The sequence below is a fragment of the Aethalodelphis obliquidens genome, unplaced genomic scaffold (genome assembly GCF_003676395.1).
Source record: "Aethalodelphis obliquidens isolate GAN/ISIS:26980383/991018 unplaced genomic scaffold, ASM367639v1 scaffold56, whole genome shotgun sequence".
Classification (NCBI taxonomy): domain Eukaryota; kingdom Metazoa; phylum Chordata; class Mammalia; order Artiodactyla; family Delphinidae; genus Aethalodelphis; species Aethalodelphis obliquidens.
In genome coordinates, this window is record NW_020838000.1 from 9,790,949 (window position 1) to 9,818,708 (window position 27,760).

The window sequence follows — 27,760 nt, forward strand, 5'->3', positions numbered from 1 at the left end:
CCTTGGCTTTCAGCTCTTCTCTGTTTCTCGTCCCTGCTCTCTCGCTCTGTTGCCTGGGATTACTTCCCAAATGAACGACTTGCACCCAAAAGCTTACGGGGTCTGATTTTGAAGCAATTGAAATGCAGTCAAGGACTCGCTAAAGCATGACTTACCCTCTTTTGCCTTTAGTAGCTGCAGGTCTTATTTGAACCACTGGCACCTTGGACTGGAAAACACCCAATCACTTCCTGTCCCACCCCCACCCCCCCAGCTCTAATCCATTGCTTGATTTCCCTCCTTTACAAACCTTCTGTGCTGTCTGCATGACCCCATTCCTAAAGTGTGTATCTGAAAGTCACGAAATAGTCTAGGGATTGCTAGCTCCATATACCAAGACCTAATTTCTCCTGCGAAAGCACTTACTGGCTGGATTGTAGATGGCTTCCTGAGTCAAGTAAACGGACCCAGAAAGGTAATTTGGGCTGGAGATGATGAACAGGCCAGCGGTGGTTGTTGAAGATCCAGGTGGCCGTTTGTGAAGATGGGGACCCCTCCTTCCTAACTGGCTCTACCCCATGGATAGCTTGAAAAGGCCTCCCTGTCGGCTTCACCGTTGCTGACGACAAAGTCTGTGGCCCCGCAATGCTCCCCAGAGGTCTCTGCTGGTGCTTGCTCAGTTGGGGCTGTGGAAAGCCTTCCTTTGTCCCAGAATACAGTCGCCCTGTGAGATAATTTGAGGTGCTACGTGGATGGACATTCTTGGTGTGAACGTGCCTCATCTTTCACTCCTGTTTACGGCAAACGGTAGTGTTTTCCCTTATGGTCGTGAAGCAGAGTTTCCTGTTTAAGTGCACTTATTTAGATAAAGCAGAGTGAGTCCATTTTAAAAAGTAATGTACTCGGATCCTGGAAAAATTGTGAAATACCGAAATATGGGATGCAGTGTCCCAGAATGTGAGTCTAGGCGAGGTATCTCCTGCAAGGAGCGTGGAATGTCCTTTGTCCTTTTTGCTGATGTTAACCATTGTTTATGACCTTTAAAATATTTCTTCGGAAGAAGGGTGGGGACTTTCTTATTATCCAAATAGATATTTTTGGAAACCAAAGCATATTCCTGACTAGCCCGTGTAAGCAAAGCTTTTTAAACTGGGTGAACTCTGATTGCTTGACTAAATGAGTAACGCAAAAATAGACCTCCAGACTTCGATTGAAATTCCAGGTATTTGCTTCCGGAGGCTGACACTGCTCACTCACGGCCAGTACCGTGTGTCGCAGGAGGCGAGGGTCAGCTGCCGGGTGTAGTGAGTATTGATTTTTAAAGAACGGAGCTATAAATGAAGGCACGGGAAGCAGAGCCTCACTCTCAGGGCCTGCTTGGCTGTTTGAGCGACCTACCACTCCAGGCAGGAACCTGCATTTACTGGAATGTATTTATTTTTACATATCAATGATGTATTTTTGATGGACTTGATTAAGTATTATGGGTCTGGCCCCAGGAAACACCACTGCGGTTTATAAATAGTTCAGGGATGTACAAAGTTCCAGGAATTACAGCAGTATTTCTGTCTTTATGTGCCCCTGTGCATTTACTTTTTTTTTTTTAAGACCAGCTCTCGCCCCAAAATATGTCTGCTTTTTCTTCTAAAACACACCTTTGTATGAATTTCTAGAAATGTCTACTGTGTCCTTCTCTCAAACACCTAACCGTACAAATGAATCCCAGCCAACAGCTATATGCCAGATTCAAAACCTAAGTCCTGTCGACTAAACAATGCACAACGTGAGAGTTGCTAGTTCGTTTTATTGGGGGCAAAATGAGGACTCTAGCCTGGGAGACAGCGTTTCAGATAGTTCTGAGAAACTGCTCCAGAGAGGTGGGGGGAAGGGCAGTGTTAGACATGATTTTAGTGAAGGGGGACCTGCAGTGGAGCACACATGTTGGCAGAGGCTGGCTGCTAGTCACGAGAGCAGGTGTCACTGTTAATGATTTTAGTGCTTTTCTAGATACGAGGAGATGCAAGAATTGGGCTCATAATGTCTCCTCCTGAAAATATCTGACTATCTAAGGGCTTGATCTGCCAGTTTTTCTCAGAGCACAGAGGGCCTCCTTCCTGATCTCCACCCTGAACGCCTTTCAGGGTGTGTTGAGGTCGGTGGCTGCAGTGGCAAGTGACCTCATCCTTGTAGAGGCAGATGCCAAGTGCCACTTTTTTGTTGGCAGTCACCTTAGGACTCAACCTTTGAGGTCCATGTCACTTTTAAGGCACCCTAACTTACTGCTTAGAATTGGGGTTTTTTGTTTGCTTGTTTTTTTAAATTAAAAGAAATTCTTTTTGGCCACACCACGTGGCACGTGGGATCTTAGTTCCCCAGCCAGGGGTCAAACCCACGCCCCCTGCAGTGGATGCACGGAGTCTTAACCACTGGACCACCAGGGAAGTCTCCAGAATCAGGTTTTATTATTAGGTAACAGTGCAACCTAATAGAACTTTGGCCTTTGATATGGCTTCTTCAGGCTCCTGAGAGTTCCCGTCAGGCCCAGTGAGGCAGTATGTCCCCATCTGACCTCTTCTCTCCCTACTCTCTTTACAAATCCCAACAGAAATGGAGATTTTCACCCTTTTCAACAAACCGAAGGGCCATCAGAAGTGCCGGCAATACTATCCCGTCACCATTCCCCTCCGGGTCTCCAGGAATGGCCAGACGGTGAGCAGTTTGGACGCCAACTGGCTGGAGCACATGAGCGACCACTTCCGGAAGGGCGGCGTCCTGGTGAACTCGGTCTTCTCCCTCGGCTTGGTCCACGGTAGGGAAGGCACAGCCCACCCCTCGGGGGGCCCTTCTGAACTCTGCTGCTTCCTCCTCCTCAGAGCCTGCCCTATTCAGAAAGCTCTGTGGCGGGTCCGCATGCTGCGTCTGATTTCTGATGAACACATCTAGAGGAATCTTCCGTAAAGCTCACCAGCCATGTTCTGCCGACCCCTGCAGGAGTCAGCCAGGTCTATTCTAACATGACAGAGAAGGGGGAGCAATTCTGTTTCATTGATGATGGTGGCCTCGATCTAGGTTGCTTTTAAAACCTTTTCAAAAGGTTTTCCCAGGGTTTGTTAATTACCCCCAGGATCATGCCACTCTCAAAGTACAAATTGTTTGTAGACACCGTTACAGTTTGAAGCAACCATAGCAGCATCTTGGAATTCACTGCAGAGAAGCGAATTGGTTTCTGTAAGCTCCATGGGGATACGCACTGCTCCTGGGTCTCTCGGCACCCAGTGGCCCTGCCAGTAATGGATTCCCTCTGGGGGGTTGCTGCATGGGTAGCGCTATGGGTGTCAGCTTTTCTAAGGCAGAGAGAAAGTTTGCCCAAAGTGGGGAGACGTGTCACAGGCAAAGAAAGGGTTTTCAAGTTAACACGAAGGCAAGTTGAGTTGCTAGGGGCATCGAAACCGGGAGACAATTTGGGGAGTAGGGCCAACCTGCCAGCATGTGTGCAGGCTGAGGGCTGCCAGCCAGCAGGATCCCGAAGTAAGTGAAACGTAAAGTAACGCCAAATCCGATGATCCCAGCAAAACGTGGCAGGGGGCACTGACAGCCCTGCGTCTTGGTCGTGGAGCAGTTTTCTCTCTAAAAATTAGCAGCGTCAGGAACAGAGTTTGGATGCTATATGACTTGCGACCCTTGAGATGCTAACAAGCATCCTTGGAAGAGACATCAGTCTTAATTCTGAACGTACATACGTGCAATCATCCAAAACCTTAGAACATGGTACAGTGCGAGTCCCTTGTCCCTATCTTAGTAGCAATATCTAATGTTAGTATGTTCATATAGTAGCAGCAGGCATTGTATGGTATCGTGGGCCACGACTATTTGTGGATGGGTGAAGGACATAAGAAAGGTGACGGGCGGTCTCGTAGCACTCGCTGTGTCGACGGGGCTGTTCTGTATGTGTGCTGTCTGGTATGGTAGCCACCAGCCATCGGTGGCCACTGACCACTGGAGATGTGGTAAGTATGACTGAGGAACTTAATTTTTATTTTATTTAATTTTCATTAATTTAAATATCAATACCCACGTGCAGCTCATAGCTAGTGTATTGGACAGTGCAGTTCTAGAGTATATTTTCATTAATACAACTAAGGAAGAGTCAGTTCCACTCCCTGGCGGCAAGGTCAGTAAACTCCCTCTGCTCCAGGAGGCTTTCCCTGGGTGCCTCCAGAGTTCTTGGAAGCCAGGGGTCGTCCCGGCCTATTGAAGATGCACCGTCCAACACCAGGGTGTGTGCTAGGGCCAGATGTTTACAGCCCTCGTCATTAGCATTAGGGGGGCCAGGGAGGAACCCTCCACCCCCTGCTTCCTGCAGGGACACCCCGTTGCCCGTCTTCGGGTGTGGCAACAACAGCTCCTTTTATCTCCTCTTGGGCCCAGAGGGCCTCCCTGTGACTGCGCATATCTCCCTGGGAAACTGATGTTAGTTGCACTAACATCTTAAAGATAGATAGGGAGGCGCTGGACATGGCAGCCACCGAGGCAGCCACGGGTCACGTCCCCACCTTGGGAGAACTGGGGTTTCAAAGGGGAAGTTTTCTCTCTTGCCTGCGCGTGTCAGAGGCGAGCTGAGCCCCAAGAGAGGACACCTTGAACTTGAAAGTTCACGCTGCCGTTCGTCATCTGTCTAGCCATTCTGCCTTTGGCAACCAAGGCTCCGTTACCACCTCCACTCCTCCCCCAATCCCGTTCTCCAACCTTGAGTCCAAAAACACAGATAATGTGTACAGTCTTGCTTCAGATTTGACTGGAGTGTTGGAAATGCTGTTATATCCTCCCTTGGCTTTAGCTGCATGAAATCCAGCCTTCCTGCCTTGAAGACAGAACATGAAATTTTCCCTGGCAAGTGCAGCCGAGCAGCCTGCGCTGAGCCTGTGACGGCTCCACAGCAGGGCTGCCCACACGTCGGGCTGCCCCATGGCTGCACATCCCTGTCCCGGTGACGGCTGCAAAATCCTCAGAACAAAATGCATCTGAACCCACTCAAAATTCAAATGCGATTTCACCCTGACGTTTCTGATAGGAGGGAGCGTGTGACCTGGGAGAAGGGCTTACTGGGTTAGCGCATTTCTGCTCTAGGAAAGCCCAGGCTTTCCGTTGACAGGGAGGAAACATGCACATGTTCTTTTCCCAGAATTTAAAAAAAAAAAAAAGCAAGCTAATCATCATTATAAAAAGAACCTATTTCTAGTAGGTTAATTAGTGTCCTTACAAATAAACCTGGCAGAGCTAGGAGCACATCTTTAAGCTGTTTGCCCTCTGGAAAAGCATCGGTCTTCTTAACTAGACATTTGTGCTTCAGAATATTTTCCACAGGGTCATAAAATGCATGAGAACTTTGTCCCATAAGCAAGGTGATGTTTAGCCCGAATAATCCAGTTAAGACTCCATCTTCTGTTTTTGAGTCTACCTCCCGGGACATGGAAAGGCTTATACCATCCTCGAGTCGGGCTTCTGCTCGTGGCCTCCTGGGTGTCCCTCCTGAGAATGCCCAGGTGTCCTGGGCTGGGGAGGCTGTGGCCTTGGGGTCTGGTAAACTTCAGGCATAGGTGAAAGGGCAGCAGAATGATGGGAACATGCCCCTAGCGGCTCCTGTGTGCTGGTCCTTGGCCAAGCAGCTCACACAGCAACTCCTCTGATCCCCATGGCTGAGTGGGGTGGGTACTGTCGTTACGTCTGTGGAGACCGAGACACAGAGCACTGAAGTCATTGCCACAGTGCCCAGCTGCTAAGTGGCAAGAAAGTGGTTGGAAGAAAGAAGGGTGTGGGTGGGGAAAAGGGACTCGAGGAGAGAAAAGAGGTTTGAGGTTTGAAAGGAGGTTGAGGCCCCCCGCTGGACCCCTGGGGAGAGGAGAGCTGAAAGTCACCCTTAGGGAAGTAGCAGGACCTGGTGGCAGCCAGCAGCGTGGATGAGCCCAGGGGATGCTCAGACAGCAGGATGGATGGACGTACGGAAACACTGCAGCCAGTGAGACGAAAGCCAGAATCTATGCTTCCCAAGGGTGGGAAAGGCTGGGCAGGGAGACCCTCTGCTGAGCCGGCTGCTGCTGAGGACTCGGGTGGGTACCAGGAGTCTGGGGTAAGGGCGAGGCGGAGCTGGCTGCCCACCTTCTGAAGCTTGTTTTCCCACCAAGGGTTTCCAGGCCTGCAGAGTCCCTGCTGCCATCACTGGCCACCACCAGCTGTCTTTGCCCTGCTCTCACCCCCCTTGTCCCCCTGGCTCCGTCCTTGCTCTGCATCCCTCTTGGTCTACCCTTTGCCCACCGCCCCCCAGCTCCTTTCCCCACCTTGCTCTGCCCTTGGCCCTGTCCTAGCCCTCCCCCTCCCTCTCCCTGCCCCCTGGCCCTCCCCCTCCCCTCACCCCACCCTCCCCCTCTCCTAGCTGGGCAGTCCTTCCGCCTCTGGCAGCACCATCTCTATTCAGCCCACGTTCACAGGTCTTCCACTGTTTCCGAAACGTCCTTTGCAGCAAGTAGCGCAAACCAGAATCCAGTCCAGCAACAGGCACTGCATACGGTGACCACGTCCTTACTGCTCCTGTACCTGGAAGAGTCGTTCTTCGTGACCCTGACTGCTTGAAATAAACCTATTAGCCTCTTAGAATGCCCTGTGTTCTGGATTTGTCCGGCCAGGGCCTCATAATGTTATCTTGTTTCTCCAGCCTCTGTTTCCTATAAACTGGAATTTAGTTCTAAGGCCTCGAAGCCCTTAGGTCTAGGATACATTCCAGATGCTGTTGTGTTTGACGAGCTGTGTCACATCAGGAGACACATTGTACCTAGGAGTCCCTCCTTTCCTGCCTCTTTAAAGATTAGGTTTTCCTGAAGACTCTCTCTGATGCCCCAGCTTCACGTCCATCCAAATAACATTTGGTATTTACACCACATTTTTGATGCCTGACATAAACCAGATTACCTTGTATTTGCAAAATACATAGGTAAAAAACATGTACGTATTTTAAATAAAATACACGTAGGGACACATATTTTAGGCAGACATGTTTGCAGGCCCTTGGGCAAGGGCCTGCTTCCTATGCTTCTTAGTGTCCCAGTGTCTGTCCACCGTGCACTGTATACAGGAGGCGACCAATAAAGGTTTCCGGATGCTGCACAGTAATGCGTAGTGCTGGGGGGAGCTGGTGTTGGGGTGTGCATCACCAGGCCCCTGCAGACTGGGGGAGCAAGGGAGGATGAGGTTGCAGGAAGTTCATGGCCACTCCCTTGTCCGACCGCAGGCTCCAGGCACGTTGGCCTAGTGGTTGCAAGCGTAGCTTCTATTTCAGAGGAGCCGCTGAATAGCATAAGGGGTAAATTTCACTTACACCATGAAATGCATTTTCTCTTCTATCCATGGCACGTCTTTTAAGTAAATTTTTTCCTGCAGTATAGCACACGTACAGAAACCAAGACAGCTCCTAAGGGTCCAGCTCAGTGGGTTTTCACAAGGCGAGCACACCCATGTAACCGGCGCCAGATCAAGAAACAGCATCCCAGCCCCATCAGAGTCCCACTCACGACCTCACAATGCCTCTTCCCCAGGGCGACCACAGTCCTGACTGGAAGCGTCACAGGTGGGGTGTGAACTTTATGTGGGTGGAGTCTGCCCTTGTTTGGCTTCTCCTTGTTAGATTCATCCACATTTTTACACGTCACTGCAGATCATTTTTTTCTCGCTGCTGTGTGCTGTCCCTTGTGTTGATAGATACAGCTTATCCATTTACACACATATTTTTGTTCTTTCTTTGCCCCATGCAGGAAAGCATGGCCTCTGCACAGATTTGGCCCCAAACAGAAGCTGTAAGGCCATCTCACTGCAACCCCACTGAGATGCCACAAAACACGAGGGCAGGGAGAGCGGCCTAGTGGTCAGAGCACGCCTGCTCCATGAGGCTGGGCGCCTAGGCTGCTCATCCCCCGGCTGGAGCACAGCCCCTGGCACATCCTCGTGGTAGCAAAATAAAATATCTGTCACCTGTTGAAAGAGCATAGGCTTTGGAGTCACACAAACTACATTTCAGGTCGAGATAGGCCCTTGTATGCGCTTGAATGTGGACAAATGGTTTCACACCTATAGCTTCCTTCCATCTTCTCACCACTTAGAGGGAATGATAACCTTGCAGAACTTGTGGCGGGGGGAGGCATTCAATGAGAAGCCATGAATGTGCCTGGCAGAGGGCCTCATAGCTGGCGAGCACAGAATCAGGGCGTTTCCTCCCCATCTGGTCATCTGGTCTGATAAATGACACTGAAGTTGCAGGCTGCCCCTAACTGTAACTTACTCACTGCTTCAAACAGGGACTGCAGGAAGGCAGGCAGGCCGAGAGCAGAAGTGAGGGCTGCAGAAGCAAGAGAAGCAGCAGGCCTGCTCCACTCTTGATAATGTCAGCAGATTAGCTCTGGGGTGATGGGGGAGCTGCACACACCATTGTCCGATTGGTTGCGTGCGGCTGCGCGTCCCTATAACACGGGCGATTATGGCTATGCAGTTGGTACAGGCCACTCCTGGAGCCAAGGTGGTGCCGTGAGTGCCATGCTGGTGGGGAAAAGGGGTTTCAGGGGGCCAAGGACATCTGTTATGCCAGTGACGCCAGTGTGGGCATTTAAACCATCCTAGCCTGTAAAAGGAGAACAGTAACATTTTCTAGTAGACCACATGCATCGACCCCTTATGTCGATGGCATGTGCATTTCACGCTGGACTTGGGAGAGGTGCAGCACCTAGGGTGAGCCTGAAAGGTAGCTTGCTAGATGGAGTCTTCGTGTCCCAGAGGCTGCAGGGGAAGAGCAGTTTTCTCATAGAATTTACCTCTTGGGCTAATAGGGCAAATCTCCTTTTCTCACATCCTTCTTGTAAAACATAAGCTTGGAAAGTTAAGGTGTCCTTTTGCCAAAAGACCGGCATCAAATATTTATACAATGCCAGGGCAAATAGCTTTCTGTGCACAGTAGGGAAGCATCTTTACTTTAATAAAAAAAATGCAGTGATAATGGAATGTTTTCCATAGATGGAGGATGATTTAACCTTTTTGCATGGGGAGCTGCACTCTGAGAGAGACCTATTTATACCAGCTCGGAGCACACTACAGCGAGGCTGAACTAGGAAGGTGATGAAGAGACGGGTGGTGGATGAGGCCGTCAAAACAAGGGGTTCTTTAAAAGCCCAGCTGTCTGCTGGCTGTGGTTCATTGACTTTTTTGCTGTTACAGATGACCAAATTTTGACAGCCATTCTGAACTTGCTGTGTAGTGAAGTGGGTGAATCAGCAGTCTGGATTCCGAAGAGCTGAGCAGCGGGCTGAGACGCTGCAGGCAGGACTGAGTTAGGAGGATGGTAAATAAGGATCTGGCTTGTTCCTGTTTCACGCTCCCAAGCCTGGACCACACAGCCCTCCTCCCAGGCTTGTGACTTGGAGCGAAGGAGGGGATGCCAGGCAGGGGGTAGGAAAGAAAGTCAGATGAGCTGCACTGTCTCCTTCCCCAAGTGGACCTCAACTCTATCTATATCGTGCTGAGCACTCTAATACTTAGAGCATGTGGTGGGCGCGTTGAAAGGGCTTAGAGGCTTACCAGTAAGGAGAATCTGTAGGTAGAGACTTTGGAAATGGGGTATACCATATTTTTGTAGAAGCCTTGAAGAAATGTGTGCTGTGATCATAGGCTACTGAAGGATCGGTGAGTATCTTCCGGTCCCAAGCATCACCAGGTCAGGACTTGGGAAAGCTTTATTCAAAGGGGTTCCGTAGGGCATCCCTACTGTGGCAGGGGCTCCAGCTGGACCTGTGTTACCCAGAACTTGGTAAGTGAGCTGGACTATAGTCCGTGCTTGTCCTGGAGCCCCAAATATTTAAATGTGGTTCAGCCAGAGAACAGTTCTGTCCTTCCTCGGTCACCTTAGTAAAATGTCTTTTAGGAGGACATTGAACAAACACTTGGGGGAACCTTTTTAGCAGAGCGGATGAGAGAGGCAAGCTTAGCACTTTTGCCAAGGCTGATGGGTAACAGACTCTCGGTATAGGAAACAAATACAAAAATGGAGGATAGTATTGATTAACCCACAGGGATCTTATTTAAAATGGAGTTTTGTCTTGTCTGTAGGAAGAATATCAGGATGAGGCTGCTGTGCTCCAGGAATTCCCCTCAGAGCTGTGGTTTGTTGAGTTGGTCAGGCCCCTCTATCATTCTGGAATAATCAGGAATATTCCCCAGGCTAAGTGAAGTACACTGGTCTCAGATTTCTTAAGTTTCAATTGGGCATTGTAACAGTCAGATATTGCCAGGATGATGCTGTGTAACAAACCACTCCAGAGCTCACTGGCTTAAAACAGTAATAATTTATTCTCTCATATTTGTAGGTTGCCTGGAGCAACTTCTTTGAGGCAGCTGGGCCCACTCTCAGGTCTATGGATCAGCGGATCTAGGCTAAGCTCCACCGGGGCAGGTCTGTTCCAACAGGCTAGCTGGGGCATGTGCTCTCAAAGTGGTGGCACAGATGTGAGATCAAGTTCAACCATGCCAGTGCTTTGCAAGCTCCTGCTTGTGTCACACCCGCTAAGATCCCACTGGCCAAGCGAGTCACATGGATAAGCCCCTGGTTGGCTTATCTCCCCACCATTGTCTTAGTCTTGAATTTCTTCTCATGATTCTGCTGCTTGTCTGGTCCTTGGTGACCCCTCATTCACTCTTCATTTCTATTCAAGCTGTGTCCTCTACCTTGAACTCTCAAACCCCGCAGACCTGGCTTGCAGTTAGTTCATATCTCTACTCAAAGTGGGGGGAACTACCCTGAGCACTTCTTTCAGAAACAGCCGTGCCATCGCCTCTACCTCCATGCAACACCCTGCCCCGCCCCAGCCCACTTTATATTCTCATAGCATTTATACCCTGGGACATTATGTTTTCTCCCCCTGCAGGGCAGGGGAAGCTCCATGGGGGCGGGGTCTTCATTTGTCACCAGTGATCACAAGAGTACCTGGCACATAATGGGTGCCAGGGTGCTCAGAATAGACTGAAAGAGGTAGGGTTTCTGAGTCAAAGAGGATGGACTTTTGTGTTTCAGTCTTTTGACACATTGTTAAGTTGTTCTCTGGAAAGGTCGTGCAGTTAAAATTCCCTTCAGCCCTGGAAGCTTTTTATTTATTTATTTATTTATTTATTTATTTATTTATGGCCATGTTGGGTCTTCGTTGCTGTGCATGGGCTTTCTGTAGTTGCGGCGAGCAGGGGCTACTCTTCGTTGTGATGCACGGCTTCTCATTGCGGTGGCTTCTCTTGCTGTGGAGCACGGGCTCTAGGCACGCAGGCTTCAGTAGTTATGGCATGCGGGCTCAGTAGTTGTGGCTTGCGGGCTCTAGAGCACAGGCTCAGCAGTTGTGGCGCACGGGCTTAGTTGCTCCGTGGCATGTGGGATCCTCCCAGACCAGGGCTCGAACCCATGTCCCCTGCATTGGCAGGCGGATTCTTAACCACTGCGCCACCAGGGAAGTCCTGGAAACTTTTTACATACAACAAAGAGTGTTAAACGTAGCCATTTATTTATTACTTATTTTTGTTGTTGCAAATAATTTTCTCATTCTGACGGCTTTTTGACTTGCTTGTGAGGTCTGTTGGAAGACAGAAGCTGAAGGTTGCTATATGTTTCCATCTGTCTGTCTTTTTGTAACTTCTGGAAAGCGCTGGCAGTTCCTGAACTCCAGTGTGACTCAGGGGGCTTTCTGTGTTTGTCTCCCTTTCCTTCCTGACGAAGAAAAGATCACATTATTGTGTGAATTGTCCTTTATATCACTAAACATATTTTTATGTCTGTTGCCATAACAATACACCACAGACTGGTTGGCTTGAACAATAGACATTTATTTTCTCATAGATCAGGAGGCTGGACGTCCATGATCAGGGAGTTGGCAAATTCGGTTTCTGGTGAGGCCTCCTTTCCTGACTTGCAGATGGCCACCTTCTCTGTGTCCTCCTATGGGCTTTCCTCTGTGCAAGGTTAGGGGGTTAGGGTGGGTGGTGCTCTGGTGTCTCTTCCTCTTCTTGTAAGGACATCAGTCCTGTTGGACTAGGGCCCACCCTATGACCTCATTGAACCTTAATTACCCCTGGAAAGGATCTATTTCCAAATGTACTCACTTTGGAGGTTAGAGTTTCAACATATGAATCGGGGGTGGGGGGTGGGGACAGAGTTCAGTCCAGCACAGTGCGACTGAGCAGTGATTTGTAGAATACTGACCAGGAGGAATTCTCTGTCTACAACCCCCTTTCACAGACAAGAAACCAAACCCCTCAAAGGGTCAGATCCCTTTTCCGATAGAGCATGGGCCCAAACCACTTGCTTCTGAGTCCATTCGTCTGTTTCCACAGTCCCTCATCTAAGTGAATCTAGGTATTTAGGAGCCATTAACTTAAAAAGTGCCTCCTTGAAAGTCTTCCTCAGGGGCAAGGACCCTGTTGTGTTTTTCTTGACATCTTCATTGCCTGAGACAGTTCTGAATCATGCTATGTTTGATGTAGGTTTGTTGAATTATACGGAACTTTACCATTAACTATAGCAGTGCCCAGGGAAACATTTTCAATGGTAAATCATTTTGAAAAATTCTCCCTTCCCCCAAATTTCACCTCCTGACAAGAGCTGCGTGAAGTGTCCCATGTACTGCACCCATGTCACACAAATGTCGAGGAATCAGCGCATCTGAACTGTGTCTGCAAGCCCAGAGCGCTGCGTTGCATCTATCCCCACTTCAAAATAATTTCTCTCACCTCAATATAGTTTTCTTCTAAAAACTGTCTCTAAGTGACTGCATTTCCCCCGAATAAGTTCTCCCCAGTGCATTCTGACGTTGGAGCATGAAAAGGAAGGTAAACGCATGAAATCAAATGGTGATTGCTAACAATGAAATTTGGCCTCATAAAATCAAGGATATTATTCAAAACTGCGAGGTAAATTAGTCTCATTCATTCTGATGGGGCTAGACTCTGTGGTTGTGTATGCCTTCTTTAATTAACATGCTGAAAAGATGTTCTGATTGGGATTATTAATGAATGCAGTGAAAATTTTTGCTGCTTGTAAGGCTTCTGCCACAGACGGTTTACAGCAACCTCCCTCCACCCCACCCCGCCTTTTCTTTTTCCACAGATTCCTTACACGGCTTGACAGATGGAGTATTCATCTTTGAAGCAGTTTCCACAGAAGATAGCAAAACCATGCAGGGCTACGATGCTATTGTAGTGGAACAATGGACGGTTCTGGACGTAAGTGCTGGGATTGGCAGTGGTGCTTTTCTTGTTTGGACAGTGATTGTTTTACCCGCCCGCTCCTCTGAGTGTGGCTGCTGCTGGACGTCGCTTTCCTCTGAACGGCAGTTGGACCTCCATACACCCTGTGAGGACCCCTTTCGTCCTTTGGTGCCCCTCCTATGCCACCCCCAGTTGGGGGATGGGCCCCACTTTTCCCTTTCTGTAGAAAAAACACATTGTGTGTGCCGGGTAGAAAAGATTCTTCTCTCATTAATTTGAAAGCGCTAAGTGACATAAGTGAGGCAAACGCATAGTTTGTGGCCCCCATAATAATTAGAGCATCGTCGTTATTGGAGCTAGACTGTATGGCCCCCTCTGACAGGGGGCCATAGAAATTTATATGCCAGAAGAAATTTATATGCATCTGCGCTCTTAACCTGCACAATAAGTCTGAATACTGTGATTGCTCCCATTTTACAGATGAGGAAACTGAGGCACAGGGAGGTTAGAACCCTGGCCCATTAAGTGTAGAAGGCGGTCTTTGAGAAGCATTGACCCGCAAGGCCACCAGATTGCTGTGGGCAGAGGAATTCCTCAAGCTGTGTTGCGCTGGGATTTGGGAAGGGGAGAGCTGATTTCTTTCTGAGGTTTGCTGGTGTGTATTTTAAAGGCATTTCTGCAACTGTTGAAACATGGACTTTATAGACCAGTCTCTTGGCCACTCAGCATCTGGCATGTTTGAAGATAGGGGACTGATTTCTGAATGCTCTCAAGTTGGCCCTAGAAGGACACAGGGTTGGCGTCGCTCCGAGGGGCCCTGCCAGACAGGGGGGTCTCTGTGCCAGAGGAGGACGGATGAGGAAGCAGCTCTTGTGCAGAGTGCGGGGCACTGGGACCTGCCACACCCTTGTGCCCTTTGGCACTGCAGCCTGTGGCCAGTACCGCGCCTGGAACTGGGGTGGAGCGCTCCACGGGCACCGTTGCTTAGCCTCTGAGCCTTCAGCCGTTCTGAGGAGGCCTGAGGTGGGGAGCAGGGGTGCGGGGGACAGCCTGCATCTGAGTAGGGATGGGAAATAGCTGCCTGCAAATGGGACAGAAGAGAGTCCACAGAAAAACTGTAATAATCAGAAACAGGAATTCCAAAATCACAGCATCCAGGGCCAGTTAGGTTGGGGGCCAGGGGTCCTGCAGGCGTAAGTAGTGAGGAAGGTAAGGAGATAGGTGATGACCTGCTTTGCTGTCAGGCTCCGCCAGTGAGTCCCGCCCGCCATCGGTCCCAGTGAGCCTCCGTGCCCCTAACTGGAAACGGGGTGCAGAGGAAGTGAGGCTCTGTCGAAAATGCAGAGTCCAATGTGGGCAGGTCATGTCCCCCCTGGGGACCCTAAACTTCCACAACTGTAAGATGGGGCGGTCCGGTCACCCAGCCTGCCACGTGTGGTAGATGCAGGATCTCAGGGACCCCGTCTGGACAAGCTCATGCTGGCTGCCCTGCACCCACGAGCTGCAGCACTCGCTTTGCTCTGTGATACAGGGCTGTATCAGCAAGCGATGCGTGGCTGCACCAGAAACACGTTGAGTGATTTTGCACATGCGATCGGCCACGGGCCATGGGGACGTGTATAAAATCCCTTGCTGTCTGCACATTAAAGTGGCTGTGAAAGGCAGGCTTTGTGGTTTCCTCAATAAAGATGGTTTGATGGCAATGATCCAAAATTGCCTGAGAAAGTGGTTCTCAAAGTGTGGTCCCAGGACCAGTAGCAGCAGCACCTGGAAGTTGTTAGAGATGCAGATGCTTGGGCCCCACCCTGGACCTACTGAATGGGAAGCACTGCGGGTGGGCCCAGCCATCTGGGTTTTAACAGGCTCTCTAGGTGGTTCTGAAGCTTCCTCGGATTTAAGAACTAGTGTCTGAAAGAATGGTACAGATGCCACTTTCCCCAGATGTCTATGGTCGTGTGATATTTGATGAAAAGGGTGATAGGAAAAGCACCCCAATGATTCATCTTTCTTCAGCCTTTGAAATATTGAAATTTTAAAATGTGACCTTGATGCGTAACTGGAGGGAACGCCTACTATCTACAAAGTCTGTGGGAGGGAATTCCCCGGTGGTCCAGTGGCTAAGACCCTGCACTCCCAGTGCAGGGGGCCCGGGTTCCATCCCTGGTTGGGGAACTAGATCCCACATGCATGCCGCAACTAAAAAGATCCCGCGTGCTGCAACTAAGACCCGGCACAGCCAAACAAATAAATATATTAGAAAATAAAATGTCTGCGGGAGGGAGATAATGGTTACAAACTCAAGTAAGGACACAGTTGTCATTTTGTGCCCCTGTCAATTTTTTAAATTGTTATTTTTTTAAATTGAAGTATAGTTGATTTACAGTGTTGTGTTAGTTTCAGGTGTACATCAAAGTGATTCCGTTTTATATATATATGTATATATATATATATATATATAAAGTATGTAGAATATATAAAGTATGTATATATATATATATACACACATATATATTCTACATACTTTATATATTCTTTTTCATATTCTTCTCCCTTATAGGCTACTACAGAATACTGCGTATAGTTCCCTGTGCTCTACAGTAGGTCCTTGTTGGTTACTTATTTTATATATAGTAGTGTGTATATGTTAATCCCAAACTCCTAATTTATCCCTCCCCACCTTTCCCCTTTGATAACCATAAATTTGTTGTCTATGTCTGTGGGTCTATTTCAGTTTTGTATTTAAAGTTATTTATATCTTTTTTTAAGATTCTACATGTAAGTGATATCATATGATATTTGTCTTTCTCTGTCTCACTTACTATGATCATCTCTAGGTCCATCCATGTTGCTGCAAATGGCATTACTTCATTCTTTTTTATGGCTGAGTAATATTCCATTGTATATATACACCACGTCTTCTTTATCCATTCATCTGTCAATGGATGTTCATCTTTGTTTCCCAAGGCATCCAGTAAATGCTTCCTGAATTGGGTTGAAAGCCTTTCGGTTCAAATCGAGCTTGTGTCTATCTGGAAAGCTTTTTAAAAGACACACGTCCAGGCTTTCCCCCCAAGTTTCCTATTCAGCCCACTGTGAGAATCAATCCCTGCCTTAGAGGAGCCATGTATATGCAGCTGTTACCAGCACAGCCCAGCAGGGTCCAGTCTGGGGTGGGCTTGCCCCTGGCCCAGCAATTGGAAGAGCTCTGTCCGACCCCTGCTCCGACCCACAGACAGCTGCTCCTCTGCACGTGCCTCTGGCTGTGCGGCGGGGTATCTACCTCCCTCACCTCTATCCCCGAGACCATCTCCTTCCTCTCCTCCCCACCCTTATGGCCTCTGGGGAAGGCCTTTCCTGTTCAAGTCCTGGGCAGCTCCCTCTTGGCTTGTGGTTGATCCTGCTTTTCTAGCAGCCACTTTCCTCCCAGAGCCTCCCAGGGCTCTGACCACCAAGTATCTCGGACCAGCTTTTTGTCTTTTCTCACAGTTGGGACTGACTTGTCCCTTTTCTGCCCCTTTACTCCTCTGCCCGTTAATATCCTCAAGCTCTGTGTGCAGATGTGCCAGTCTAATTCGGCCACATCTTCCTGGCTTTCCTCTCCCCCCGCACCCCAGACCACACGCACACATACAGACACACACACTTTCACAAGACAACCTACCTGGCTCTTTACACCTCTGCAGACAGTGCGGTATGTTGGAAAGAGAATGTGGATTCTCGAGTCTGGCCTGGGTAGGCATCTTGCTCTCTTGTTTCTTGCTGAGTGTATGAAAAGGAAACCACTCCCTCTTTGCTTTTCCATTTTTCAATTGTATAAATGGAGACACGGGTAACAACCTCTCGAAGTCGATGAGAATGAAAAGAGATAACGTATTTAAAAGTTGTGAATGTCGTACTTGGCATAGAGTAAGTAAATACTGTTTTCTTGTATCGGTCACCCAGGATCATCAATTGGAAAGATCCTCTGCCTATTGCATTGATCTTGTTCCAAAAGCACAGAGGAGGCTGGGCTAGGGAACATGTGGAGTCAAATGCAAATAATTGCATTTTTCTCAGTTGGAAACCTATGGCCTACAATTAAAGGCAGTTGTGAATGGGATGAAAGTCCATCCATAGGGCATTTATGACAGGTATTTGGCTTATGCTCTATGAGCTTACAATCTAGAGTGTGACCAGAAAGGGTGATTCTTTGAAATGAAAGGGGGAAGCTACATAGACGGATAGGTGAAGAGGAAGAGAGAGGCAGAGAAAGGGACCGTCCTCTTCTCTCTGTCTGCACGTCCCTCAGCCTGACCGTGCAATGGACTTGGAGGATGCCACCAGGAGCTTGTGAGCCATAGAGCCTCTCCATCCTCATCCTGCTCCCTGGACTGTCTTCTAGTTCACAAGTGCTTCCTGTGAAATTTGCCACCAGAACTGAACATAAGACAGTAGGGAAAGCGCTTTGAGTAGATGCGGTTGTCTTGGGAGCTGGTGGGTTAACTGAAAAAGTCAGTGAAAAAGAACCAAAGAAAATCATATTCAGAGGGAAGGATTGGGAGTTTGGGATTAGCACATTGCAAACTATTTTTTTTTTAAATTTCAAATACATATATAATTTTTCCAAGTCTCCAAATATTTTTTTCTGTTAGTTTCTGCTCTATAACAAAGTGAATCAGCTCTACATATACATATATCCCCATATCTCCTCCCTCTTGCGTCTCCTTCCCACCCTCCCTATCCCACCCCTCTAGGTGGTCACAAAGCACCAAGCTGATCTCCCTGTGCTATGTGGCTGCTTCCCATTAGCTATCTATTTTACATTTGGTGGTGTATATACGTCCATGCCATTCTCTCACTTCGTCCCAGCTTACCCTTCCCCCTCCCCGTGTCCTCAAGTCCATTCTCTACGTCTGCATCTTTATTCCTGTCCTGCCCCTAGGTTCCTCAGAACCTTCTTTTTTGTTTTTTTTTTTTAGATTCCATACATATGTGTTAGCATATGGTATTTGTTTTTCTCTTTCTGACTTACTTCATTCTGTATGAAAGGCTCTAGGTCCATCCACCTCACTACAACTCAATTTCATTTCTTTTTGTGGCTGCATAATATTCCATTGTATATATGTGCTACATCTTCTTTATCCATTCATCTGTCAGTGGACATTTAACTTGCTTCTATGTCCTGGCTATTGTAAATAGAGCTGCAGTGAACATTGTGGTACATGACTCTTTTTGAATTATAGTTTTCTCAGGGTATATGCCCAGTAGTGGGATCGCTGGGTCATATGGTAGTTCTATTTTTAGTTTTTTAAGGAACCTCCATACTGTTCTCCATAGTGGCTGTATCAATTTACCTTCCTACCAACAGCACAAGAGGGTTCCCTTTTCTCCACACCCTCTCCAGCACTTATTGTTTGTAGATTTTTTGATGATGGCCATTCTGACTGATGTGAGGTGAAAACTCATTGTAGTTTTGATTTGCATTTCTCTAATGATTAGTGATGTTGAGCATCCTTTCATGTGTTTGTTGGCAATCTATGTATCTTCTTTGGAGAAATGTCTATTTAGGCCTTCTGCCCAGTTTTGGATTGGGTTGTTTTTTTTGATATTGAACTGCATGAGCTGCTTGTAAATTTTGGAGATTAATCCTCTGTCAGTTGCTTCATTTGCAAATATTTTCTCCCATTCCAAGGGTTGTCTTTTCGTCTTGTTTCTGCTTTCCTTTGCTGTGCAAAAGCTTTTAAGTTTCACTAGGTCCCATTTGTTTATTTTTGTTTTTATTTCCATTTCTCTAGGAGATGGGTCAAAAAGGATCTTGCTGTGATTGATGTCATAGAGTGTTCTGCCTATGTTTTCCTCTAAGAGTTTTATAGTGTCTAGCCTTACATTTAGGTCTTTAATCCATTTTAAGTTTATTTTTGTGTATGGTGTTAGGGAGTGTTCTAATTTCATTCTTTTACATGTAGCTGTCCAGTTTTCCCAGCACAACTTATTGAAGACACTGTCTTTTCTCCACTGTATATTCTTGCCTTCTTTATCAAAAATAAGGTGACCATATGTGCGTGGGTTTATCTCTGGGCTCTCTATCCTGTTCCATTGATCTACACTTCTGTTTTTGTGCCAGTACCATACTGTCTTGATTACTGTAGCTTTGCAGTATAGTCTGAAGTCCAGGAGCCTGATTCCTCCAGCTCCATTTTTCTTTCTCAAGATTGCTTTGGCTATTCGGGTCTTTTGTGTTTCCATACAAATTGTGAAATTTTTTTGTTCTAGTTCTGTGAAAAATGCCATTGGTAGTTTGATAGGGATTGCACTGAATCTGTAGATTGCTTTGGGTAGTATAGTCATTTTCACAACGTTGATTCTTCCAATCCAAGAACATGGTATATCTCTCCATCTGTTTGAATCATCTTTAATTTCTTTCATCAGTGTCTTATAGTTTTCTGCATATAGGTCTTTTGTCTCCTTCGGTAGCTTTATTCCTATGTATCTTATTCTTTTTGTTTCAGTGGTAAATGGGAGTGTTTCCTTAATTTCTCTTTCAGATTTTTCATCATTAGTGTATAGGAATGCAAGAGATTTCTGTGCATTCATTTTGTATCCTGCTACTTTACCAAATTCATTGATTAGCTCTAGTAGTTTTCTGGTAGCAACTTTAGGAATCTCTATGTATAATATCATGTCATCTGCAAACAGTGACAGCTTTAATTCTTCTTTTCTGATTTGGATTCCTTTTATTTCTTTTTGTTCTCTGATTTCTGTGGCTAAAACTTCCAAAACTATGTTGAATAATAGGGGTGAGAGTGTGCAACCTTGTCTTGTTCCTGATCTTAGAAGGAATGGTTTCAGTTTTTCACCATTGAGAACGATGTTGGCTGTGGGTTTGTCATATATGGCCTTTATTATGTTGAGCTAAGTTCCCTCTATGCCTACTTTCTGGAGAGCTTTTATCATAAATCGGTGTTGTATTTTCTCAAAAGCTTTTTCTGCATCTATTGAGTGATCATATGGTTTTTATCCTTCAATTTGTTAATATGGTGTATCACATTGATTGATTTGTGTATATTGAAGAATCCTTGCATTCCTGGGATAAACCCCACTTGATCATCGTGTATGATCCTTTTAATGTGCTGTTGGATTCTGTTTGCTAGTATTTTGTTGAGGATTTGTGCATCTATGTTCATCAGTGATATTGGCCTGTAGTTTTCTTTCTTTGTGACATCTTAGTCTGGTTTTGGTATCAGGGTGATGGTGGCCTCGTAGAATGATTTTGGAAGTGTTCTTCCCTCTGCTATATTTTGGAAGAGTTTGAGAAGGAAAGGTGTTAGCTCTTCTCTAAATGTCTTATAGAATCCGCTTGTGAAGCCATCTGGTCCTGGACTTTTGTTTGTTGGAAGACTTTTAATCACAGTTTCAATTTTAGTGCTTGTGATTGGTCTGTTTATATTTTCTATTTCTTCAAGGTTCAGTCTCGGAAGGTTGTGCTTTTCTAAGAATTTGTCCATTTCTTCCAGGTTGTCTGTTTTATTGGCATATTATTGCTTGTAGTAACCTCTCATGATCCTTTGTATTTCTGCAGTGTCAGTTGTTACTTCTCCTTTTTCATTTCTAATTCTATTGATTTGAGTCGTCTCTTTCTTTTTCGTGATGAGTCTGGCTAATGGATTATCAATTTTGTTTAACTTCTCAAAGAACCAGGTTTTAGTTTTATTGATCTTGGCTTTTGTTTCCTTCATTTCTTTTTCATTGATTTCTGATCTAATCTTTATGATTTCTTTCCTTCTGCTAACTTTGGGGTTTTTTGTTCTCCTCTCTCTAATTGCTTTAGGTGTAAGGTTAGGTTGTTTATTTGAGATATTTCTTGTTTCTTGAGGTAGGATTGTATTGCTATAGACTTCCCTCTTAGAACTGCTTTTGCTGCATCCCATAGGTTTTGGGTCATCATGCTTTCATTGTCATTTGTTTCTAGGCATTTTTTGATTTCTTCAGTGATCACTTGGTTATTAAGTAGTGTATTGTTTAGCCTCCATGTTTTTGTATTTTTTACAGATTTTTTCCTGTAATTGATATCTAGTCTCATAGTGTTGTCGTCAGAAAAGATATTTGATACGATTTCAATTTTCTTAAGTTTACCAAGGCTTGATTTGTGACCCAAGATATGATCTATCCTGGAGAATGTTCCATTAGCACTGGAGAAGAAAGTGTATTCTGTTGTTTTTGGATGGAATATCCTATAAATATCAGTTAAGTCCATCTTGTATAAAGTATCATTTAAAGGTTTTGTTTCCTTATTTGTTTTCATTTTGGATGATCTGTTCTTTGGTGTAAGTGGGATGTTAAAGTCCCCTACTATGATTGTGTTACTGTTGATTTCCCATTTTATGGCTGTTAGCATTTGCCTTATGTATTGAGGTGTTCCTATGTTGCGTGCATAAATATTTACAATTGTTATATCTTCTTCTTGGATTTATCCCTTGATCATTATGTAGTGTCCTTCTTTGTCTCTTCTAATAGTGTTTATTTTAAATTCTATTTTGTTTAATATGAGAATTGCTACTCCAGCTTTCTTTTGATTTCCATTTGCATGGAATAACTTTTTCCATTCCCTCACTTTCAGTCTGTATGTGTCCCTAGGTCTGAAGTGGGTCTCTTGTAGACAGCAAATATATGGGTCTTGTTTTTGTATCCATTCAGCCAGTCTGTGTCTTTTGGTTGGAGCATTTAATCCATTTACATTTAAGGTAGTTATGGATATGTATGTTCCTATTACTGTTTTCTTAATTGTTTTGGGTTTGTTATTGTAGGTCTTTTCCTTCTCTTGTGTTTCCTGCCTAGAGAAGTTCCTGTAACATTTGTTGTAAAGCTGGTTTGGTGGTGCTGAATTCTCTTAGCTTTTGCTTGTCTGTAAAGGTTTTAATTTGTCCATCAAATCTTAATGAGATCCTTGCTGGGTAGAGTAATCTTGGTTGTAGGTTTTTCCCTTTCATCAGTTTAAATATGTCCTGCCACTCCCTTCTGGCTTGCAGAGTTTCTGCTGAAAGATCAGCTGTTAACCTTATGGGGATTCACTTGTATGTTATTTGCTGTTTTTCCCTTGATGCTTTTAATTTTTTCTTTGTATTTAATTTTTGATAGTTTGATCAATATGTGTCTTGGCATGTTTCACCTTGGATTTATGCTGTATGGGATTCTCTGTGCTTCCTGGACTTGACTGAATATTTCCTTTCCCATATTAGGGAAGTTTTCAACTATAATCTCTTCAAATATTTTCTCAGTCCCTTTCTTTTTCTCTTCTTCTTCTGGGACCCCTATAATTTGAATGTTGGTGCATTTAATGTTGTCCCAGAGGTCTCTGAGACTGTCCTCAATTCTTTTCATTCTTTTTTCTTTATTTTGCTCTGTGGTAGTTATTTCCACTATTTTATCTTCCAGGTCACTTATCTGTGCTTCTGCGTCAGTTATTCTGCTATTGATTCCTCCTAGAGTATTTTTAATTTCCTTTATGGTGTTGTTCATCATTGTTGGTTTGCTCTTTAGTTCTTCTTGGTCCTTGTTAAACGTTTCTTGTATTTTCTCCATTCTGTTTCCAAGATTTGGGATTATGTTTACTATCATTACTCTGAATTCTTTTTCAGGTAGACTGCCTATTTCCTCTTCATTTGTTTGGTATGGTGGGTTTTTACCCTGCTTCTTCGTCTGCTGTGTGTTTCTCTGTCTTCTCATTTTGCTTAACTTACTGTGTTTGGGGTCTCCTTTTTGCAGGCTGAAGGTTTGTAGTTTCCGTTGTTTTTGGTGCCTGCCCAGTGGCTAAGGTTGGTTCAGTGGGTTTTGTAGGCTTCCTGGTGGAGGGAACTGGTGCCTGTGTTCTGCTGGATGAGGCTGGACCTTGTCTTTCCAGTGGGCAGGTCCACGTCTGGTGGTGTGTTTTGGGGTGTCTGTGGACTTATTATGATTTTAGGCAGCCTCTCTGCTAATGGGTGGGGTTGTGTTCCTGTCTTGCTGGTTGTTTGGCATAGGGTGTCCCACACTGTAGCTTGCTGGTCGTTGAGTGGAGCTGGGTCATAACATTGAGATGGGGATCTCTGGGAGAGTTTTCACCGTTTGATATTATGTGGAGCTGGGAGGTCTCTGGTGGACCAATGTCCTGAACTCGGCTCTCCCACCTCAGAGGCACAGGACTGACACCTGGCCGGAGCACCAAGACCCTGTCAGCCACATGGCTCAGAAGAAAAGGGAGAAAAAAAGAAGGTAAGAAAAAAAAAAGAAAATAAATAAAATAAAAATAAAGTTATTAAAATAAAAATAAATCATTAAAAATAATTATAAAGTAATAAAAAAAGAAAGAAGAGAGCAACCACACCAAAAAACAAATCCACCCATAACAAGCACTAAAAACTATACAAAAATAAAAAAAATTTAAAAAAAAGGACAGACAGAACCCTAAGACAAATGGTAAAAGCAAAGCTATACAGACAAAATCACACAAAGAAGCATACACATGCACACTCACAAAAAGAGAAAAAGGAAAAAAATATATATATCTTTCAGGAAGTCTGCGGTCTTCTGCCAGTGTTCAGTAGGTGTTCTGTAGGAGTTGTTCCACGTGTAGATGTATTTCTGATGTATTTGTGGGGAGGAAGGTGATCTCTGCGTCTCACTCCTCCACCATCTTGAAGGTCTCCCTCACCACAAGTTCAGATGCAAACTATTATATATAGGATGGATAAACAACAAGGTCCTACTGTATAACCCAGGGAACTATATTCAATATCCTGTGATAAACTATAATGGAAAAGAATATACATATGTATAACTGAGTCACTTTGCTGTACAGCAGAAATTAACACAACACTGTACATCAACTATACTTCAATTACATTTTTTAAAAAGAGAAAAAAGCATATTCACATCTTACACATTTTAGTATAAAATATGTAATTACACATTCCATGTGCCAATCTTTTTGAGTTTGGGGTCTGCTGATTAGAATCCCACTTCATTCTTCTTTTATCAACCAAAGTGTGCAGTCGCTGATGGCCAGCGTTAGTGTCTGTAAAGTGTAGCAAAGGGATTTGACTGCAGAATCCTTCTGTTTTCATGATTCTTTTTCCTGGTCTTTTCCAGCCCCCTCCACCCCGCCAGACAGTGGCCACAGTTGTTATTTTTAAGCAACTGTCCTTTGTCAGGTCTCTTCAAAGCATTCTATCTAGTTTTCCTAGAAACAACTTCTTTGCACTTCCTATCCATTTTAAATAATTTAAATTAAGACATGTAGCTGTGATCATGGGTCTAACTGACCTGGACAGGTATGGGAGCACGGAAGACTTACCCTGGAAGTGCTCACCTGCACAGCATCCTGGGATCCGAAGGGCATCGTGAAGAGCAGCCCACTACCTGCAAGGACCTGGTCTCGCTACAGCTGGACCTGGGCTTCTGCTAGTGCAGCTGGAGATTGAATGGACTTTGGGGGCACCTGTTACAGCCTGTGAACACCCACAGTTCTCACCCGTGAGGCGCTGTTGTCAGGTGTTGTCTCCATCCTCCACCTGTGTGTTCAGTCTGCTGTTGAATCGCCTCCCATTGGTTTCTGCCCATTTTTCCAGCCTGCTGAGACATTTGTGATCATGACAGTATCATCTTGCGTCTGGGGGAATCGTCCCAGCCCTGGCTTCTCTGAGCATGTCCTACATAGGGTTGCTTCTGTCTGATCCAGTGTCCAACGGGTGGATGGAGGACACGGTCCTTTGGCATGCTGTGGGAATCTCTCCCTCAGGCCCTAATGTGGCCCCAGCCCCGTCTGCAGAGGTTTCAGATGGCCCTGTCATTCCACCCAGCGGTCACCGTCTTGTCCCTGAAGGACTTATGAGAGGCTTGGTAAGAGGCATCTCTATAATTGGAACCCACTCTGGGGTACACTCCACCCCACCTGTCCCACAACCCTATCTAACAACTCGTATGTCCCTCTTTGTCTGCATGGACATCCGCAGCCTTCTGGGCATCAATCTTCTGTTTCCAAGGACTCCTGACCATCCACGTAACGGTCCACACTGGGATCTGCCAGGGAGTAACGTCAATGTCTGCGGTGACTAGAATTCACCACCTTCTGCTCCTACAAGGGAGCCAATATTTGTTCCTTTTAAACCATCTGGCATTTTTTTTCATTGCCACAATTTCTCCAAGATAATTATTTTGGTTCTGATAGCATAGCCTTTAGTGCCAAAGATAGCAGGTCTCTGCCTTGTTCCTGTGGTACAGAGGATTTTCCCATGGATGGTCACTGCCGTGAAAGGTCCAGGCCCGCCCTCCCAGGTGGTAACGCCACTCCTTCCGACCCAGAGCAAACCGCAGCTCAGATGAGTCTGCCAGTGGCTGGGACAACAGAATGTCTATTCTCCCAGCTTTCACTTTGATCAAGTTCCTCCTTGCATCTACCTTTGATAGTGACATGCCAGTGTGCTGAGCACCTTTTCCTTAAAATGGAATTCTTCTCGGCTTGATGAATTTTAAACTCGTCATTTAAAAAATTGAGGTTTGCTTGGGAGGGCAGGTTGCCAACCTCCATGAAAAATGTTCAATGCCCACCCCTACCCACCCCTACGCAAGTCCACACCTCACGTCCATCTCTTTTGGAGAAACAGAGGCATGTTCACAAGAATGCTGATGCCAGGACATGGTGTCAGCATTATTAGTAACAGGAAAAAGGAAACAAGGTGTGCGTCCATCAGTAGCAGAAGGGTTAAATAGTAGATGGTGCATCCTTACTATGCATGCAGTCATTCTGTACAGACTGACACGGAAGGAACTCCATGAAATGTTGTCCAGTGGGGAAACAAGGTGCAGAAGAACCGTGATGGTTAATTTTATGGGACAACCTGGCCAGGCTGTGATACCCAGTTGTTTGGTCAAACACCAGTCTAGATGTTGCAGTGAAGGTGTTTTTTAGTTGCGATTAACATTCAAATCAGTAGACTTTGAGCAAAGCAGATGACTAACCCTCCATAATGCGAATGGGCTTCATCCAGTCAGCTGAGACATCAAGAGAGGGCCAGCCCTGCAGACATTGAACTTGCCAGCCCCCCAGTCGCATGAGTCAATTCCTCCAAATCAATCCATCTATCTATCAATCTCTCTCTGTCTCTGTCTCTTTGTCGCTATCTATCTATCTGTCTAAAAATCTGTCTCTCTGTTCTCTATCCATTCTGTTGGTTCTCTCTCTCAGGAGAACCCTGACCAGTACAGAGATACCCTCACCAGTGTGATGCCATTAATGGGGAAAAAAACTTCACAGAATAATATGATGTATATTGTGTGGGAATATGTAAATGTAGAAAAAGGCCTGGAAGAGCGGCCACCAAGCTGATGATGGTGGCTACATGTGACTTGGCATGGAAGGGTGGAAGGCAGCTTTTTCTGGAATATTTTCATTTTTATGTAGAGAAATATTCATTTTACTTGGGTAATTAAAAGTTAGTTTTTAGATGATAGCTAGTTCTGTCTCCCCATAGCCTTTCTTCTCTTAGGTTTTAGGTGTATTTATTTTCTCCTTGTGGAAAAGAAAGTAAAGTAGGAGTTGAGTAATTCCACTTTCTGTTGTCTTCCACATTTTTTTTTTCTTATACAACTTCTTGTTTTGAACATAATTTTTTATTGAAGTATAGTTCATTTACAATGTTTTAGGTGTACAGCAAAGTGATTCAGTTATATATATATTCTTTTTCAGAGTCTTTTCCATCATAGGTCATTACAAGATATTGAATGTAGTTCCCTGTGCTATACAGTAGGCCCTTGATGTTTATCCATTTTATATATAGTAATGTGTATCTGCTAATCCCAAACTCTTCATTTATCCCTTCCCCACTTTCCCCTTTGGTAACCGTAAGTTTGTTTTCTACGTCTGTGGGTCTATTTCTGTTTTGTCAATAAGTTCATTTGAATCATTTTTTAGATTCCACATATAAGTGATGTCATATGTGGTGGTCATGGGTATCAATCAGCATGCTTTTCACTGTCAAGGCAGAGTATCCACCTGGCAGTGGCTTGAACAGTAGGGATTTGTCATCGCATCTCACCAGGCAGCAAGTCTGGAGGAAGGTGGGGGGTTGCAGCGTCATCTTTTTCAGCGGCTTGAGGACATCACCAGGGACCCGGGGACTGTCACCTTCCGCATCCCGGTCCTCAGTTTGTCTGCTAGGTCTCCCCTCAGGACCCTAATCCCAAGGTGGCTGCAGAGTTCCTAAGCATCTCATGGGAACATAATGACAGTTGGAAAGAAGAGGGCATTTCCTGCCATGTGCCCTTTATTATTAGCAAGTAAGACCTTTCCCAGGAACTCCCAAGCAGAGTTTCCCTTCTGTCCCATTGGCTGGGTCACAGACCCACGTCACTGTCAAGATCATGGTGAGCTGGGCTGGAGAGGGTGTCAGCCAGGAAGGCGGACCAGGGCTATTGGCCTTGGCAACCAACAGTTGGCCACTGAGTGGGACAGAAAGCAGGGATGCTCCTAGAAGTATTTTAAGGAAGACTAAAC

The 27,760-nt window shown here is 45.7% G+C and overlaps 1 protein-coding gene across 3 annotated transcripts in view; it reads left to right on the top strand.

Annotated features, from left to right (window-relative positions):
- RFTN1 (raftlin, lipid raft linker 1) overlaps nucleotides 1–27,760 on the top strand; it is a 204,628-nt gene that overhangs the window by 147,367 nt on the left and 29,501 nt on the right. For all 3 annotated transcript variants that reach the window (XM_027086561.1, XM_027086558.1, XM_027086560.1), the window contains exons 6-7: nucleotides 2,585–2,788; nucleotides 13,154–13,269. In XM_027086561.1, the coding sequence (XP_026942362.1) occupies nucleotides 2,585–2,788; nucleotides 13,154–13,269 (320 nt within the window). The remainder of the gene's footprint in view (nucleotides 1–2,584; nucleotides 2,789–13,153; nucleotides 13,270–27,760) is intronic.